The following is a 19,103-nucleotide window of genomic DNA, read 5'->3' as shown; positions in this document are numbered from 1 at the left end:
AATATTATATCGAGATGTAATAATTATTAAAGTCCTACTTTTTCAAGAATATATTTAAAACAATACCAAAGGGATGAATTTTTCCATTTAGGTTAGAGTTACGCCTACCCTTAATATATATTTTGATTATTTTCTCTTTGTAATTACTAGATCTCGTAAGCTTCTATACTTATTTATGAATTTGAATTAACCCTTCAAGGACTAAATTATGTTTTATTGATTAATATTCAGTCTTTGAAGTAGCAGAGTAGAGACATTTTATTATTTTATGGCAATTAATAATTGAATAATAAAAATTTTAGATTACTTATTAATAACATAAGAGTATTCAAATAATGTATATAATGTATGATAATTGATAATAAATATGATTTTTAATTATTGACAATAATTAACAAGTACAATAAGTGCACAATATAGAATACACAGGAAGAGCTTATGCCAATAAATATTCTCTGTTTATTATATATAATATTTATATTAATAAAAACTATAAAATTATTATCAAAAACAATTAAAATAAATACAAATTTAATTCTTTTTTAAGATAAATAACATTTCAACGAATTTACGGATAAAGCACATTTTTAATTAGATATTTACATTATGAATAGATTTTAACTTTGAGCATATTTAAAGTAATTGAGAATGTATATTAAAAATGTATCGTATATCGTGAAAAAGTGTTCGTGTATTCCGATTTATATTCTAACAATAAGTTACTAATATTTAAATTCATATAAAGAGCAAAATAAATGCTTTGACTCTTAAAGTACAATTATTTTATGTACAGCTCTAGTTTTATTTTCTTTTGAAAACAAAATATTAAATTTTATTTTGAATTATTCATCATTGATTCAAAATAGACTGTAAAAATAGTTACCTGAAAGTAATATTAATTCTCAATTTATAGTTACTCGCCTATAGATGCTTTAATATCTTCAACACATTGTACGGGGATCTCACTACCTACTTACAATTTTTTCTTTTTATTATATAACTAACAACTTATTGATTAAAAAAAAAAATGTTATAATAATAAATACAGAATTGATATCAATTGAAAAAATAAAATTTTAAATTAAAAATAAAAAAAAATAAAAAATCTATTGGATTTACTTATAGTCGTTAAAAGCTATATAAAGCGGAAATAGTGATGACTAAATATAAAGCGAACATTTGTTCATATAATTCATGAAAATATATTTTATATTTTTAAGATATTATTTTTTTCATTAATTAATTTTTCATTTTCTTAAAATAATATTTAAGAAATACTGTTTATATTTTATTGTAGATCATAATTGCATTTATTTATCAAATTTTTAATAAACCAAACATTTGATAGACAGAAATATATAAATAAGTGTTGGTTTATAATTACAAAAATGAACAATTTGAAGAAAAATGAAACGTGCATTAAGTATAAAATAAATTATGTAAATTCTGAATTTCAATATCATCAGCATAAATAATATCTTTTAAAAGATAATATTCTTCTGTCAAATGATAATTTTCTAAATGATAACATTATTTTGAATATATAAGGCACAAGTATTTATTTTCAACAGAATTCAATTGAGAACAAAATTAAAGTAAAAAATTGCTTTTTCAATCTGCATTATAGAAATCCCTAATCCAAATAGAAATTATTAAATAATATTTGAACCTTTTACAAATGCAACATTTAATTTTCATAAAGTTTTTTCGAACACTTTTAAATTGAGTTAGTTTTCATTCAATTTATTAAAATGCATGAAAGCTTGAAATCTTGAATAAACTTAATGGGATTTTGTTAGAGCCAATTTTAAATATTAAAATTTTAATTTGATTTTAGGATGCTTTTGACATTCTTTTGAGAACCAACATGAAAATGAAACATGATAGTATTACATTAGACGTCAATTAATATAAAATGCATTAATACTGTTAAATACTATCATTATGCTTCAACAAACTGTAGATTGATTTCTCTTAATGGTTTTCATAATTCAATCATACAATTTGATAACGAAGGTGACAATATACTTATTCATTGAATCATTAAAATTATAATAAATCGAAAATATTATTTGTCAAATTGGATAAAAGAGGTATATATTGAATCGATAATAAGTAGAAAAACTACACTTGGGACTTATGCAGCAATAAGAAGCTATGCAGACAATCATGATGACAAGGATAAGTATGACAATTAAAATATTGAAAAAATTCTTGTGGAAGTATAAAAAATTAGCAAAGCTTCGGATTGCTCGGCACTCGTACGCGTGACCCTCAATTCAGCCAATACGCATATTAATAAAATGTAATTGGGCGCAGTAGTCAAGGAGTGTCATCGTCATTGTCGCCAGCGTTCATTCGCTCTTCCTCCTTATTATCGTCAATTACATACATATATTGACAAACGGATACTATTGTCTTTTTCATTTACAGATCGACGATCCGATCCACGTTATTGCCGTGGAGGAGCCGTCCTCGGGCTCCCGACAGAAGCCTCCAGATTACGAAGCCGTGGCAGACGCGCCCCCAAGTTACGACGATGCCATAAAGCTGAATCCTGGACAGCTGACTAGAACGAATAATCGGAGCATTGTCGGCGCGGCCACGACGATGAATACGATACCGGGAAGCGTAGCGAGCGTCGCGACGACGACGCCCGTCGCCCTTGTCGTCGAGTCGTCGACGCTGACACCGCCACCGCCGTATGCGAGGTACGTGACACAACTCTAGTCTTCTTCTTCTTCTATCGCTCTTGGAATGTCAATCGTGCAGATTAGCACAGATAGCTTTGGTCGCGTAAACAATTTAACATTCTTTTAGGGACCGTGTTCGTCATTAAATTTGTAATTAGCCTAGAACATGTACGGTAAATGATGGTAAAGAAAGTCGATTAATATATTAGTGATGAAGTATAGAATGACAGCATCTATATATTGTTATAGATAAAGATTAAATCATTAAAAAATTGATACTTGATATCATTATAATACAGTACATACATTTACTTAAGGACATTGAGTGAACATGTGTCAGAATAAATCCATAAAGTAGATTCAAAATATTTATTAAGAATAATTAAGAATAATAAATATTAAGAATAATTACTTTAATATTTGTAAAAATATATCAAGATGTATGACTTGTTAAATTTTCTAGTAAAATTATATGATTTGAATTTTTTCTTGGAAAATGATTCAAAAGCTTCATTATCTAGGCATTATATAATGAATCGTAATATAACATAGATCATTGAGAAATATAAAAATAAGTAGTAGCAAATAAATAATCTAATCAGTTAACTACAAATAATATGAATGAATGAATTAAATAATAATATTCATTAAATATGCATTGTATTTAAGAAGGATAAGTAATTTTATTGTTTTTTGTAGGTGAAATTTCATACCGGAAGCTTTGCGCTTCTTGTGGAACGGACTCAGGACGATGCGCTAGGTGGACTTCATTATAAAATAATGATATCTGTCCATGGCGTGCGCCAGCTAAACTCTCGCGTTTCTGAACTGAAATTAAATAAACAGGGACATAAACGATATCATACACCACGTGGTGGTGTGATGTGTTGGATGTACATATTATACAGGAAAAATATATATATATATATATATATATATATATATATATATATATGGAAGAAGGCTTGCATAAGAAATTATCTGTTAGTTCGATTGGAAAATGCGCTCTGCTTTTTTCTTTTACATGTACTATACATATAAAACAGTCTGAGTATTATATATTATAAACAAGTGACGAGATTAAAGGAGGTATCAAAAAATATGAAAAAAAATGCTTGCACTGAAGAAAGTGACTTACTTTAAATATATATGCGTTTCATGGTAATAGTATTAAGATTTATTTGAATCTAATAATATTAATTTGATTACAAAACTATATTTTCTGAGAATAATGCATATTTTTATTATTTATAAAAATATCTATACTAATTAATAACAGTTAATAACAATTGGTTTCAATATATATTTATTGAGTATCAATTAACTATTATTTTCTACAAACAATTCATATTATTAGTTTCAAAAGCATACATGCTTGGCAGTATTGAAAAACATATTCATTGGATAAAGTCAAATTTTTCGGTGCATACGTAATGAAATCTAGAAATTGTAATAAAAGGACATTTAATGATGAAAACGAGAATAAAGAATGTGTATGTAATTGAGTGCTCATCTCTAGTCAAGGAATCGCGATGATGAAGTAATTAATCTCATAGTTAACATAATACGCGACTATTTTCTGAGATTTATACATATCCATCGAGGGGTGAGAGAAAACAATTGACAAAAGGAAAAAAATGGGATGCAAAGAAGTCTTTTGTCAAACATAAAATATATTTATTTTCGCGAATTAAGAATTTACTATCCATAAATTGAATAACATCTTAATCTCGTTTTTCATTTTCCTCTCCTGATCTCGCATTTGTTTAATTTTTCTTTTTTTTTTTTCATAAATATTAAATATTCCGCCTGAAGTTTTGAACGACAGGTATCTGTAGTACCGTCAGATATGTGCATTAAATAAATGGACAAACGAATGTGACGAAATACTGTGCGTGATAACAACAACAACAACAAAAATGAAAAACGGCATGACGGTTGCAGCTCTTCCAAAGCTAATCAGAATTCTAAAACAATAATATTATTCACGTTGATCATAATGAAAAGGCAAATGGTTTTTTTATGAGGACGTGATCTCGATTGTAAGTGTATTTTACGGAGGTGCGCATACACTCGTAAATGATCTGGATCAATTATGTTAATCGTCATTATAATAATTATTATAATGAGAGGTACACCTACACACACGTCCATTTTATTGTGATACATATTTTATAATGTTAAAACATAAGTTGCGTAAGTTAAATGAAGTTTTGGAATTCGTATCTGTAAGACTTTTTTAATTGTAAAAGAAAAAAAATATAAAGAAAAATTAGTTAATCATTTTCCCTTTCTTCCCTTTCTTCCCACTCTTCATTGGCTGTAAATTCTATTAAGTTATTAATGTATGATTAAATACATATTAAGTCGAGATAAACTAACTGTATTATTGATATTTTTTATGATACATTCGGATTCAAATTATAAGGATTATAATTGTTAAGGAAAATTTTAACTTTGTGTTTTCGATAACAAATAAAAAATAGCCTTATTGATATCAATTGTAATAAGATAATCATTGAATATATATTCAAATTTTTATGAAATGATATCATTAAAAAGAAAATATTTATACGTTTTCCATAATATATTTTCTGAATAAAAAAGTTATTTTTTAAATTGTTATTAATCACAACTTTATTAATTAATGTTTGAAGTACATTAATGTTTGAAATTAAGAATAATTAAAAGCACACATTTCCAAGAAAAATGGAGAATAAACAGGTTTCAAAGTTATTAAGATAATCGATATTTCATCGATAAATACGCTTTATTCAATCAGAGTAACATTTATACTTATGACTTAAAGCATATTGCTGAACTTATGTTTCGTAGAACTTTATCAACCGCAACAATAGTGATAATAAATACAATAATATTAATGATAATAAATAACGAAAAGGTAACGGCATATTGACAAATAATTATAATAATAGTACTAATAATAATAATAATAATAATCGTTACAAATTCAGCAACAATTGGCCATCGTCGCGTACCGAGAGTACACACTAATAATACTTTTTTTATTTTGATGAGCGAGAGTGAGCAGGCATACTTGTATCGATATTGCTCATAATTTTTATTGGTATCCTTTCTGTTCTTCGTTTAATCAATTTTTGTTTGCTTTTGCGCCGAAGGATTTTCCATTTCAGAGGAGTATCCACCAACCGATTAACGTACATATATATTCATTCGCCTACGCCACATTATAATCAAATCACGACGAATAACGAAAGATTGAAAAATCGTACGTGTACGTAATAATTTTTTTGCTGCCTTCGAGTGTAATCGTAACTGTCATTTGACTAGTCGCTATTTTCTAAGTTTTATCGTTTATTCTCACTACACGGTGCTGGTTAAAGTATATTTCCACGATAACGTCTACGTCGCTTCAGCGTCGTTTTACACTTTTTTATTTATTTTTTCTTGTTTCTTCCTATGCACGTCACATTCCAGTCATGTAAATAATTGATCTTTCGTTTCACTACTCCTTTTATGTACATTATATCACGTTCAAATTGCATATCAGTGGTAAAAATCGTAATTTCCATTTCACTCCTTATTTAATTTACCTATCAACGCGACTGATATATGTCGTCCTTATCATAAAGTATAATTCTTCAACACTTACTTCATTTAGCGCACATATTCTGCTAATTATTTCGTCATTTCATTTTTTTTAAGATCAAAAAACCACCCTTCTTTTTATTCACTACTTTTTTACTTTTCTGCTATTCGTACTCCGTATTATTGTGTTTTTTTGAAAACACAATGTCGGTGCAAGAGAGCTACACGAGAATACAGATGGAAAGTAAGTATATTTACATATTGAACAATTAATGTGAAGGACGTGAATAATCTCGTTAAATCTATAAAAATTAATGCAAATCAAATTTCTTTCACACGTTTCGACTAAGCCATTCAATTATAACAGAAAAGCTTTCAGCTATGTATGACTAAAAAGAAAAAAAAAGATATTACTACATTCTAAATTTTTTATTACATTTCCTAATCAGTATACGTTATGCGCACCTCGTGTCTCCAACTTTTGCTTTATTTGGCATGATTTTATCTCAATCACAAAATATACAAACAGGTTGAAAATATTTTTCAATTGATTGAAGCAAAATTTCGTTTTGAATATAGAATGAAATATAACTTTGATTTACTTAATACTTAATTATTTCTTAGATTTTGATAAAATAATACAGAAAAGACACATATTAATTAAAAATTTATATGTTTCCATTTACATAATATTCAACGATGGTAAATATAGCTTACACATAAAATATACTGTTGAATGATAATTACTGTCATTGAGCATTTATGATGCTTTAATATTGTTTCATTTCAATTAATAAGAAACAGGAATAATTACAACTAAGAAGCTTTTGGCTTAGCACCGATTTAGAGTTTAATTAATAACATGAGAATTATTTTACAATAATACATTTTACTTATTTTAAATACAGATTTAATCCGTATGTATCGATATCCGTTGAATCTGTCGATATTAAATCTAATTTAGATTTTTCGATCATCGGATAATTATGTTTCCTTCTGCAGATTGAAACAATTATTATAACGTTTTAAATAGAGAAAAAGTAAGCTTATATTCATTCTATATCTGATAAAAATTTCACTTCATAAACTTTAATATATTTTTAAAATTCCGAACTATATGTAACAAGAAGATATTTATACTAATTAATAAATTAATGAATTAAACATACAATGTATTATAATGTTTTACAATATAAAAATAAAATAAAGTAATGTTAGACCATTTTTTCCATTACCATTCAGTTGTTACAAATTTTTGCATTTTCTTAGCATGGCCATACAAATTATCACAACATATTTTTTCCAACATGTACTTAAATTTGTTTCTTTTATGATGGATTTACACATTGCGTTTATTCCACAACGATACAGTGACAAGCTTTTACCGCTTTATTTGAAAAACACTAATAGATAAGTTACAGTGCAATGTGAATAAAATGATTAAGAAATATAAATATTTATAGAAATAATATTAAGATATTTTAAATTTTGTTATTTATAGATCAAAATATATGTAAATTCTTTTATAATTGAAGGAATCAGAAACCTGGGCAATTATTAATTACAGTTGCATTTAAAAATGTAACGAAGTGTTAAATTTTTTACACCGGCAAATTTTGTTAATCGTAATATATAGAAAAATGTTTTACATTATTTATAACAATAAAAGAAATTTATAATAGAGAATAAAACAATTGGATAAAAAGTTTATTTTAACAATAAATTATCGACTAGTGCAAATCACAAGCTAACTACTTTTATATTGAACAAATTATCTCAATAATGGATAAAAATTATAAGAAAATAACTTATAAATGTTATTGTAATACATTTTAATAATTAATGTTTAATTAATATTCTAAATATCACTGTACTTGGGTATTTACCCTAGATGCGAAACAATCGAGTGCAATGCAATTGACATACTTTTTTTCGATTATTGCACTTAAGATCATGTTTATTTTATTCGATGAAGTATTAGCAATGTAGGCGAGATCAATGATATTTAATTTAAATGTCTTTACATATAAAATCATGAAATCATACAATCTTATAAGGCACACAATAAAATTAATATTATAAAAGTTGCATGAACATTCTTAAAGAAAATTATCTGACCTAAATATGAATTATTCAAATACAGTCGATGTAATATATATATATAATAATAATAATAATAAACACGTAATTAAATTAGATATCAACTCGTAAAATTTTTAATGATTTTCTGCAAGATAGCCAGTAATGAATGAACAAAAATATCATTGAAATCGCTTATTTTACATCAAAAGATGTGATATTCCGCTTTTTTCTACTCTATATATTGGTTCGCAACACAGGTTGTATTTCCTCGCTAATTAAATATATGTTTACTCAGTCACTGACCGGTTGAATCATTAACAGGATATGACGCAATAGGCGCCATCCAATGCAATTCTTAAATAAAAAAATTCCACTTTACCGTCAATTTCAAAAACTGTACTTCGAAATTTTCCATTCGTTTATGAAAAAATATGCGAAGTGCAATTAATAATATGTTCTTCGAATGTTATAACGAATAAGGAGCTGATTTGAAGTTGTCAGAAACTGATGGTAAAATGCTAAATCGGTAAATCACTATAAACCCTCCCCTTATGTGTAATTATGTACAAATTATAAACAATACTTTTCAACTTGTTTCATTTTGTTTTTCAAGTTGATGTTTCTACTATTTTACCTCAATTCCCTAGAGGTGCGAAGATATATCGACGTCAACATCATTATTATTACGATATATGATTACGAACTCGCTCGAAGTTTGATGACAAGTTAACAATGAACAGTCGCACAGTGTAGTTTCTTCATTTTTATCAATTATCAATATTTAAATGGTTAATACGGTGATACCGAATAATAGTATTGATTAAAGCTTACCTGGCCATTATTGGTGGCTGCTGTGACAGATAAACAGTATTATGTGAACAGGGTGAACAGTAATAGTCATAGTTACACGATATTTCATTTCTAAGCGCAAGTAAAGATCCCTATACAGCTAAGCTAAAATTTATTTTACATGCCTTATTACATAACCGTGTAACATTTTTCTTACTCCAATCTTTAATCTTGTATGTTTGTTCGTGTAGTTGTATCGTTACTTCAGTATTTTTTATTAATTTTTTTTCGGATAATATAAACGACTTAAGTTACCTTGCTTACGATTATATTTTATTTACAAGTATGCTTCGTAAAATCGCATATGATGTTGTACATGACGCCATATGTTTATATGTACAAAAGAACGTCAGTGTCACATACTATTATTCTTGCATTTTAGAAATGTTATATTGCATGTTTAAAATTGCCTGTGTGAGTACATCTTTGAGAGTCTAATCGTTAGAAGAGCACGTATTTCTTCTCTTTTGCATTTATATCTTTAGCGCTTGTGTATATAATGAGCCGATGGGACATCCAAGCAAGTTCTCAAATTACTAGAAACTGAAATTGAAAGGAAGCTAATTGAAATTTAAATGAATCGACTGAACTCCTGACAAATGAAGCAAATTTATCTACGAACAAAGCCACTTAATCGGCCATTTGATCATTTCAATCAGAGTTATGGATAAAAAAAATAATGCATCCGGTGTCTCGTATAGACAGACGAGTTATCATTGAATTTCAAGGGAATAATGAACGTGTGCTTGAACCGTTATCATTCCGAAGACATCTGTTCGCATTACGATCTCATTTCGCTAAGTTAGCAAGCGCCTATTTGCGCTATCTCATTAATAACCGGTTAATATTCACAGTATTTCGCTCTTGATACATTAGTCTCTTAAAGATTATACCACCATTGCGTTTAAGTATTTGTACGATCCCACGAAAATGATATACGATGAAGATATTATTATTTATAGATGACATTCAATGAGGTCTTATTATAATTTTATTACATGGAGAACTTATGCGGTCCATTTATTAAGATATCATCGGAAATGATTTGTACTTTATTTTACGTCGATATACAAATAAGATAAAAAAACATATTTAAATAATTGAATGTAGTTTAAAAATAAATTGATATCGAATTTCTAACGACATTTAGAGTTTATATAAAAATAAGTATGTATGATTCATGAATTTTTACTAAATATAGCAATGAAAAATAACGTGTCAAGTAAGCTTAGCTTCTTCAGTGAAGTGGTTGTTAAATTAATTACATTAATCAAGCATTCTCAGTCGGCAATTGAGTAACGGTAGTTAAATAAAATGTCACTATTGTATAAATATTATAAAATTGTTTGCAAACGTAAGTAATCATTATATATTTTAATACACGTTAATTAAATAACGAATATAAATACTATTCAAATCACCGTTTCACGTTACTTATTTTGCACAGCGAGTGTTGGTCTGTAGAGAACACTCACGCGATAACCCCTAAACAAAAACATCGACGCCAAAAAGCACAATGCATTTCCGATTTATCAAATATCCTAAGAGGGTCAAGTGAATATCGAAAGCCGTGAAGACGGGAAGTTCGAGGACATGAATCGTAGTGAGAGGTGGCGTTTGGCGTCGACCTTGACAAATTAGATGTAATCGTTCCTCCTGTACAGACTCTGTTGAGCATGATCTCAGATGGGCGTCGGCAGTACCGTGAAGTCCTGCAAAGCGGTCTTTACAGTTTCGTAGATCGGACGCTGACCGTCTTCGGCACAGTAACCGTCGGTGGTGCAGAGAGTCTGCAGTTTTGTCAAGTAGCTGTCGAAGTTCTCGTGGCCCATTTTCTCGGGAGCAATGACGGCTCCGGGGCCCGAGGAGTTCGGTATCCGGACGTGCTCCAAGAGGGTTATCATGTTATCCCTCAATGACTGGTAGTACTCGTTTAGATTATTATTACGCTGCGATAACGATGAATTGTCCTGCACAGAACGAATGAACACTGATTATTCGAATTTATAAGTTTTCTCGGGCTAGCAAATGCAATTACAACTGATTTCAATCTTATATCATCAAATCTTATATGTTTCCTTAATTTTGAATACGCTTATAAAAAATTAACGATCGCGAGTTATAAAATTATAGTATAGGATGGCGCTCGAATCCTCACTTTGTTAATCAAAATAGAAGAAATGATGGTAGCAAAGGATTTAATTACATAATAATACATTTTCATTCTTTTAAAATTATATTTTATTTATTAAAACCTTACTTATGAGATCTTTTTTAAATTACTGCGTAAAGTGATATGAGTCGTTAAAAAAAAAGCGCAATCAAATGTGAATTATTCAAGTGTATGATTACCGTTAATGTTATTTACTTTCGGTGTTGCCTGCAATGAGTCATTGTATTTAAGTATAATGAAAATTATATTTCAAATTAGATTCATATCAAGGAAGGTCACAAATTGAAGTTTACACATTTTATGAGATTCCTTAAATGCCTAATTTACTACTCTTATATTTATTCATCCATCCAAAGTATTTTTGGTTTTACAACATTTTTAGTGTACATATTCATGTGAATTATTTCTAATGATTTACAATAGCTCAGGTAATAGATAAAGCATCTCTTAATTATTGCTCCGAAGAACTCTTTAAGCTCAATTTAAGGTAATTTCTCAATTTCAAGCAAAAGCTGAAACTGCTATATAAACGAGAAGAAAAAAAACGAAATTAAAACTTCCTGAAGTTACTCATCTACATGTGTACATAAAATATAAATAAATATCATTGAAAAATACGTACAAAAAGTAGAGAAAAATTGTATTCAAAGAGAGACGCAAGTCTCATACATTTATCAGAAAACATTGTCTGGCAGGGTGGCATCAACATTCACGCTTTTTGCTTCAAGCAGTAAATTCATAAAATTCATAAATTGGCATTAAAATTTATATATATATATAAGAGAGAGAGAGAGAGAGAGAGAGAGAGTTTGCGCGTGTGTATATCTATATAACTATTATGAATGAGATAAGTTATATTAAGAGATAAGAGTAGAAATGGGAAAAATGTAAGAAATGAGACAGAAAAACATGTGTGTGTGTGTGTGTGTGTGTGTGTGTGTGTGTGTGAGCGCGTGCATATATATATGTGTATATATATATATCTATTTTAATGCTAATTTATGAATTTCTCTCTCTCTCTCTCTCTCTATATATATATATATATAGATAGATAGATAGATATAGCGAGAGAGAGAGAGAGAGAGAGAGAGAGAGAGAGAGAGAGAGTGAGAAGTGAGGCGGCGGTGTGTACGCATCGGTCGACAAAATACCCGTATATCGGATAAGTTGAGGGATTTCGGTGCCGTGGCCCCACGGATCAGTCATACTCGCGCTCGCACCGACGACAGGTTCCATACCGACCGAGTGCATGTGTATCGGCTGCCGCACCGGCCGCGCAACTCACCTTCTCCCCGTGTTTCAGTTGATTCTCCATGGCGGTGATGTCGGAGCGCAGACGCATCACCTGCGACTCGACGCGGGCATTCTCGCGCTGAAGCTCCGTTATCTCGGCCTCCAGTGTGTAGAGGTCCTCGCCCTGGCCGCCGTTCCCGCCGGCTCCGTTCATCACGGGAACGCCGAGCACCTGGGCCATAGGCCCAATCACGGGGCCGGCGCCGGCCGATGGAACTCCCGGTGGGCAGCCACCGCCTCCCTCAACGCCTGGTCCGCAACGGGCAGTAGACAGTGGACATTACACTCACGCAATTAATTGCCTTGACGACTTAAGCGTAACGGGGGTAAGAGCGGGCGCTCGGGCTAGAACCTAACAAGCTAACCAAGTATACCGAATCTTATCGCGCGCGTACTACCAACTTGGCCAACTTAACTCAAATCTTCTCCCGTATTCCGTTTCCTCATCGATTCCGTGACCGATGATTCCTTTCTTGCTTGCATCCCCTATATCTTACTTCGATTGATAATACCTCTCGACTTATTATTATCGACTTGACAAACCGTGATATTATTTGCCTATATTGACATGCCTATATGAGCGTTACAATATTCTGTTTAGTAAGATATTTTTATTTGCCTTACGGTAAATTAATGTATTAGCCAGTATGTGGGCCCAACTTTGTCGTTGCTTTATAGTGAGTTTTGGCGGGCAAATAAGTAAATAAATAATTATATAAATAAATAAAAATTAGTTGAAGAACTATTGAAAAATGAAATGTGATTGTGTTACAAGTGAATAAACGTTGCGTACCGAAGCTGTACTTAACCCATGAATTCTCGTTCGTTCCCTTTTTATGAGTTACCATTATCTCCTCGTTATCACACGCCTGTATTATTCATGGTGATTTGAGTGCCGTACCTTCGTGCGAAGCGTATTAATACACACATCATAGAATGCATTCAAAGCTTCTTGTGCTACTAGTGGCAGGTCCGTTATTATTATCGTTTCATAATTGGCGTGTGCGTCGATTACGATAGCTCCGATAAGAAAATAATTGTCGACCTTTAATTTCACTTTATAGTCCTTTGTCGCTTGGTGCATCGCAGGTGCACGTGTCACATATAACGCGTTTGTGTCGGATGTGCAACCTGTAGAATTGCGATTATGCGCGCCTTTCATTTCTTCATTGTTTTCTCTTATTTCTCCTTCTTTTCCTTTTTTTTTTTTTTTTTTTTTTAATGCATGAAATATACATGCTAACAGGTGTTAAATATGCCGCAAGGCGTGTTTTTATACGCTTGTCGGATCAATTGCCAAGGGTAGAGAAAGGAAATTAGCGTGAAGTGCCATCATACCAGACAGTTCATTAATGAAAGGTGATATCGAATGTTAGCTTCTTTGTGCCCATAGTATCTAATTGTGTACATAGTTGAAAAAAATTTCTCCAAATTCAAAGCTCTTATTTTGATTAAGTCTTTGATACAAAAGCAATTGTATATTAATGTTACCTAAAAAATCATGAAATATGTTATATATATATACAAAGCAGTAAGACTTTTCAACTATGTACTTCAATTTATTAATTAATAGAAGATAATTTAAATGAAAAATAAGGTAGAAGTGTATCGCACACTAACAATTAAGCATCTTGAAGTTGAAAGAGTTATATTGTGTAAGGATTTTTTATGTAACACCGAAAAAGAAACACATAGAAACAAGTGGCGAGTACGTCAGTCCCTTACCTTTAAAAGTAAATGTTCTCCTCAAAGCTCAACGACAGGAAAGGAGCTGATTGCGATCCCAGAATAAATCAGAATATATTATTTTCATCATATTGGTGTTGATCCACTTAATAATTTTATATCTTTTTTACATTAAGGCCTCTAAATATAATTAATTATTCTTGCAGGAATTTTCTTAATATAAGAAATTGAGTTGAAAAACGAATTTTTTTACATATTCAGGTTTTCACACGCTCGCACGCACACACATACAGACACACGCACACACGAACACACACGCACGCACACGCACGCACGTGTGTGTACATATATATATATATATATATATATATATATATATGTATTATTTAATTTACCTTTTTAACACTATTATCATACATAAAGTATTATTATCCCAAACAAATTTTTCGCCCTTCGTGACTCTGAAGGGACTTCAATTATATCTTAATTTTTTGTCATTATATAAATAAATAATAAGTTAATATTTACTATATTACGAATAAATAGCAGTAATTAACATACAAAAATTAAAGAAAAATAAGGGGTACCCAATATGTATATAATTTAAATATTTTTTAGATTCTATTTAAATATTAAATATTACATGGTATGATATGATAATTTTAAGGACTTCTAAAAAATTAATATTATATAATCTAAATTTATATCAAATTTAGCGTGATTAAAAAAATGCTATATATATGCATACTTGTATGTATATTAAAATACTAAAATAATTGTAATTATTTTATTCACTAATAGAGGGTCAGACAAAAGTTATAAATATATATAATTTTAATATTTGACTTTGGCATATGCAGGTAACAAAACTATAATTATATGCACATGCAACACATCATTAGATTGGATCTGAAGGAAATAAACCAATGTTGTGTTATAATTTTGACTAGAGTCACGAAAGGTATAAGAAATGAATGTGCCTGAATTATTAAAAAAATTCGTGATACAATGTATTTTGCAGAAAAATTTATAAAGTAAATCAAGGAATATAGATTTCGGGAAAATAAAAATGGGAAAGGATTGGAACGAATAAAACCTTATTGGTATGACAGCACATCATTGCGTGAGATTTAAGATTTGAGCGTGGTAGAGTACAAAGTCAAATACAAGGTCAACTATATAGACAATATTGAAATATATTTTAATAAAACATATTTTTTGTTTTTTACAAAAACAAAACTTACTATACTTTTACTATATGTTTGAAAGAGCAGATTTAATACGTGTTATTACGCAACTAAGGAAAAGGGAGACAAACGGAGTTCTGAATTAATTTATAATACACGTTCAAATTTTGTTCTCTTTCGAATATACATTAATTTTATTCTTTGCTGTATATTTTTATTATTAAAATTATTCCAATCAAAGTAAAATACAAATTTTGAAACAAATCGATACTTTTATAAATTATATTGTTCTACAACCATTTAAATGCTGCTTGAAGATTAGATTACATTTTTGTAATTGAGTATTGTATCATTTAATACGGCAGGTTTACCAATAATAATTAACAGTATTAATTATATTAAGTAGGAAGTTTTAATCAAGAGCTAAAAAATAGATGTTATTATAAATAATTTAAATAATTATAGAATATTTTTATAAAAATTTTATACAAATAATACTAGTGAGTTAGTTACTATTGCTATTAATATTTGTATTTAAATTATCAAACTTGATATACTCTTGCTTAAAACCTTTATATTACTCATCATATTAATATTTTGAATATTGTAGATAATAATTTGGTCTACACAGTTCAAATAAAACAGCTTAATATACTGCATACTTGTTTGGAAAATATTTACTCATTTAAATCATTGTTTTTTTAATTAATATATCTAGTTTATAAATCAATGTTGATTTAAAGTAAATTCAATAATTACAGAATTTAATTTTATTAATTTTTCTATAGTACGTGATACAATTTAAATTTCATATTATTTTTAACAATTCAAAGAATTCTCCACTGATTTATTTACATTTATCCTTTCAATGGATAAATGACGACTATGATTGTTTCTTTACTACAAACATTATTTCCAATACAATTTATAACATCCTCAACCAGTTTTTAAATTGTAATCGATATCTCATACAAAATATGTGTAAAAAGTATTCTATTATTTCGAAGTATGAAGTTATTTTGAACAAAAATTGATACAAATTTACAGCAGTGTTTATAGTATATTTCCATTGCACAAAATAATGTGCCAAGACTTTATCAATTGAAAAGAAGAAAAATGATAAGCTTCCATAAGATTATCCCACAGGTATAGTATATGAAATCCGACGTACATTGTCTCATTGCGAAAATTGGCTCACCTGTTATACCTTTGCTGTACATTGTGGACATGTCCTCGAACTTGGGCTTCTTAACGGCGTGACCCGCGATCGGACAGCCCGACAACGACCTGTGGGTTGAGAAGGATCCATTTATGTGGCCGATGCCATCGCATCCCGGGGTCGGACAGTTCACGCCTTCGAACTTCATGGCGGTAGCCGCAGCAACAACGGCCTTGTGCTGCTCGACTGTGCCGCCTGACTCGAGGACCCTCATTTTGTTCCGATTTGCTATGGGGCAGCCCGACGCGCTGTAATCATTTTATTGCCACTCTGTTACTTTATATCTCCAGCATTATCTTTTATTACATTGATATGTTCCATTTGTGTGGACGATATTCATTGAGGCGGAAGCCATTTGCGTGTCAGTTGTGCAGCTATATAACTTTAAAGAGTTTACGCTCGAGCATTTGGTCGTGACGGGCAGCGTCATTAAAAACAAATAAACAAAATTAATATATAAACAGTAATAGACAAAACAGAATTAATAAAAAAAATCATTTGAGTCGCGATGCAATTAAAAAACTGCGATCTTTTGTAATACGTAGAATGATGTAAATCCACGGACCGTGAGATCGGAAGTAGCAACCTGTATGATTTTAAGATAAATAAATCGACGTTCATTACGAAGCTGGAAAATTTAAGGCATCGCAGTAAATAATTTGATTATGTGCACGAATAATGATTAATGGTACGAATATCAGTCACCATGATAATGGATTCTGGTTAGCATAATTATTTAATGACAGAGGAGGCATTTTTGCGAAAAATCACCACGATATGTAATTACTAAGCTGCAGCTTTTTCTCACTTTGAAGAATATTATTCTTAAAAGAATAGCACTTTAAATAAAAACATTGAATAAAAAACAATAAAAACAATATAAAAATTAAAAAGAAAAAAGAAAAAAAAAAATTACTTCTAGGAACTGAATCGTATTAAAGTAATTGCATGCTCAGGAGCTCGATCGTAACGAAGTGGTGAAAAAAATTTTACAGGTCTTTGGATTATGCTGAAAATAAGCCAAATGATACGGATAAAGTAATTGTGAAATAAATAATACGAGCATTAATAGCAACAACAATAATGGTAAGAGCAATAATACAGAAACAAGTGAATTAAGACGAGCGTACAACGATATTAATGTGTAGCCGAATATCTCAATTGAAAACGAAAATAAAAAAACATAAAAATTGGACAACACAACACGAGACGTAGAAAAAGTGACGATAAATCCTTGGGGGGTATGTTTTACCTGCGATGTGAGAGGAACTTGCCGGTGGCGTGGCCAGATCCGTCACAGCCAGGAATAGGACATCTGTCGTGTCGCATCCAGGAGCCAAGTCGTCGAGGGTCCACATCCGCATGTGAAGGAGTCAGCGAGTGCAAGAGAAGGAACGAGGAACGCGCGTGAGCGTGAAACGAGCGGAAACCGCCAGATATTAGTCAGCGTCTTCGCAGCGAGCTTACGGAGGGCGGGAGATGGGGCAAACTCGCAATTCTCGCCCCTCCGGAAGCTCTTTAAAGGCCCGCATGTGCTCGCGTACACAGTCGAGCAATCGGGTGCTTCGAGGCTCGTAATGGGTGTCGAAAGCGCAACCGGCGATGCCCAGCCTCTACGAGTCTACCCACAGTTTTAATCGAAGCGCCGGGCGATTGGGGGCTACGCAGCGCTTTCATTTTCCTGAATTATTATGCCGCGTGTGATATAAGTCACGTTACGACTGCTTTGGAATTACGATCGTTTCTCATAATATGCAACACTTACCAACGGATTTACTCGGCCGAACCGGCACTTGCGGGCGATCTAACTCGAGCACTTTGTATTGTCCACTTAAAGCGAGCGAGTGCGTTTATTTTAATGCGTTTCCCAGCGCGCAAGCACCAAATCAAAACGCTTACGTATGAGATTAATAGAACAATGCTCGAGGCTTTGGGATTCTTTGCACGATTTGCCATCGTATTTACGACATAACGACCGTACGCGACGATTGCCCGTCGGCCGCTTGATTTTTTTCAACCAGTTTTAATACATAAATAGCAAGCATCGCGAATGAATAATAAATGTAAAATAATGGCGATGTATAACGATGATTGTCAATTTGCAATAAACTATCCATTCATTATCCAGATGATAATTGACTTTAACAATGAACCTACGGAAAATACTATCCCTCGGCTGTGGTAACAAATGCGTGGTGCTAAGCATTAAAGAAAATCAGATCCGAAATCGCGATTAATCCTCGAAATTGTTCGTAAGTTAGCTGGACAAGTACTTCGAATGGTCGTAAAGGGAAGTCATGGGCTTCGCGAAAGAGCTCGCCCGCAGCGTTGGGGGGGGGGGGGGGGGGGCG

At 30.9% G+C, this 19,103-nt stretch overlaps 2 protein-coding genes across 3 annotated transcripts in view; one reads left to right on the top strand and one right to left on the bottom strand.

Moving 5' to 3' along the window:
* LOC105364275 (uncharacterized) overlaps positions 1 to 3,753 on the top strand; it is a 42,366-nt gene extending 38,613 nt beyond the window's left edge. For both annotated transcript variants that reach the window (XM_011502161.1, XM_011502162.1), the window contains exons 3-4: positions 2,434 to 2,711; positions 3,393 to 3,753. In XM_011502161.1, the coding sequence (XP_011500463.1) occupies positions 2,434 to 2,711; positions 3,393 to 3,396 (282 nt within the window). In that variant the 3' untranslated portion in view covers positions 3,397 to 3,753. The remainder of the gene's footprint in view (positions 1 to 2,433; positions 2,712 to 3,392) is intronic.
* Positions 3,754 to 10,404: 6,651 nt separating this feature from the next.
* LOC105364385 (uncharacterized) overlaps positions 10,405 to 19,103 on the bottom strand; it is a gene marked incomplete at its 5' end in the record, with an annotated part of 36,528 nt that continues 27,829 nt past the window's right edge. Inside the window, 4 exons of the mRNA XM_011502296.1 lie at positions 10,405 to 11,164; positions 12,653 to 12,897; positions 16,732 to 17,000; positions 18,005 to 18,067. Of these exons, the coding sequence (XP_011500598.1) occupies positions 10,877 to 11,164; positions 12,653 to 12,897; positions 16,732 to 17,000; positions 18,005 to 18,067 (865 nt within the window). The remainder of the gene's footprint in view (positions 11,165 to 12,652; positions 12,898 to 16,731; positions 17,001 to 18,004; positions 18,068 to 19,103) is intronic.

This window comes from Ceratosolen solmsi, unplaced genomic scaffold (assembly GCF_000503995.2).
Source record: "Ceratosolen solmsi marchali unplaced genomic scaffold, CerSol_1.0 scaffold31, whole genome shotgun sequence".
NCBI lineage: Eukaryota > Metazoa > Arthropoda > Insecta > Hymenoptera > Agaonidae > Ceratosolen > Ceratosolen solmsi.
The sequence above is the reverse complement of the archived record's forward strand: the minus strand, read 5'-3'. Positions and strand labels throughout refer to the sequence as shown.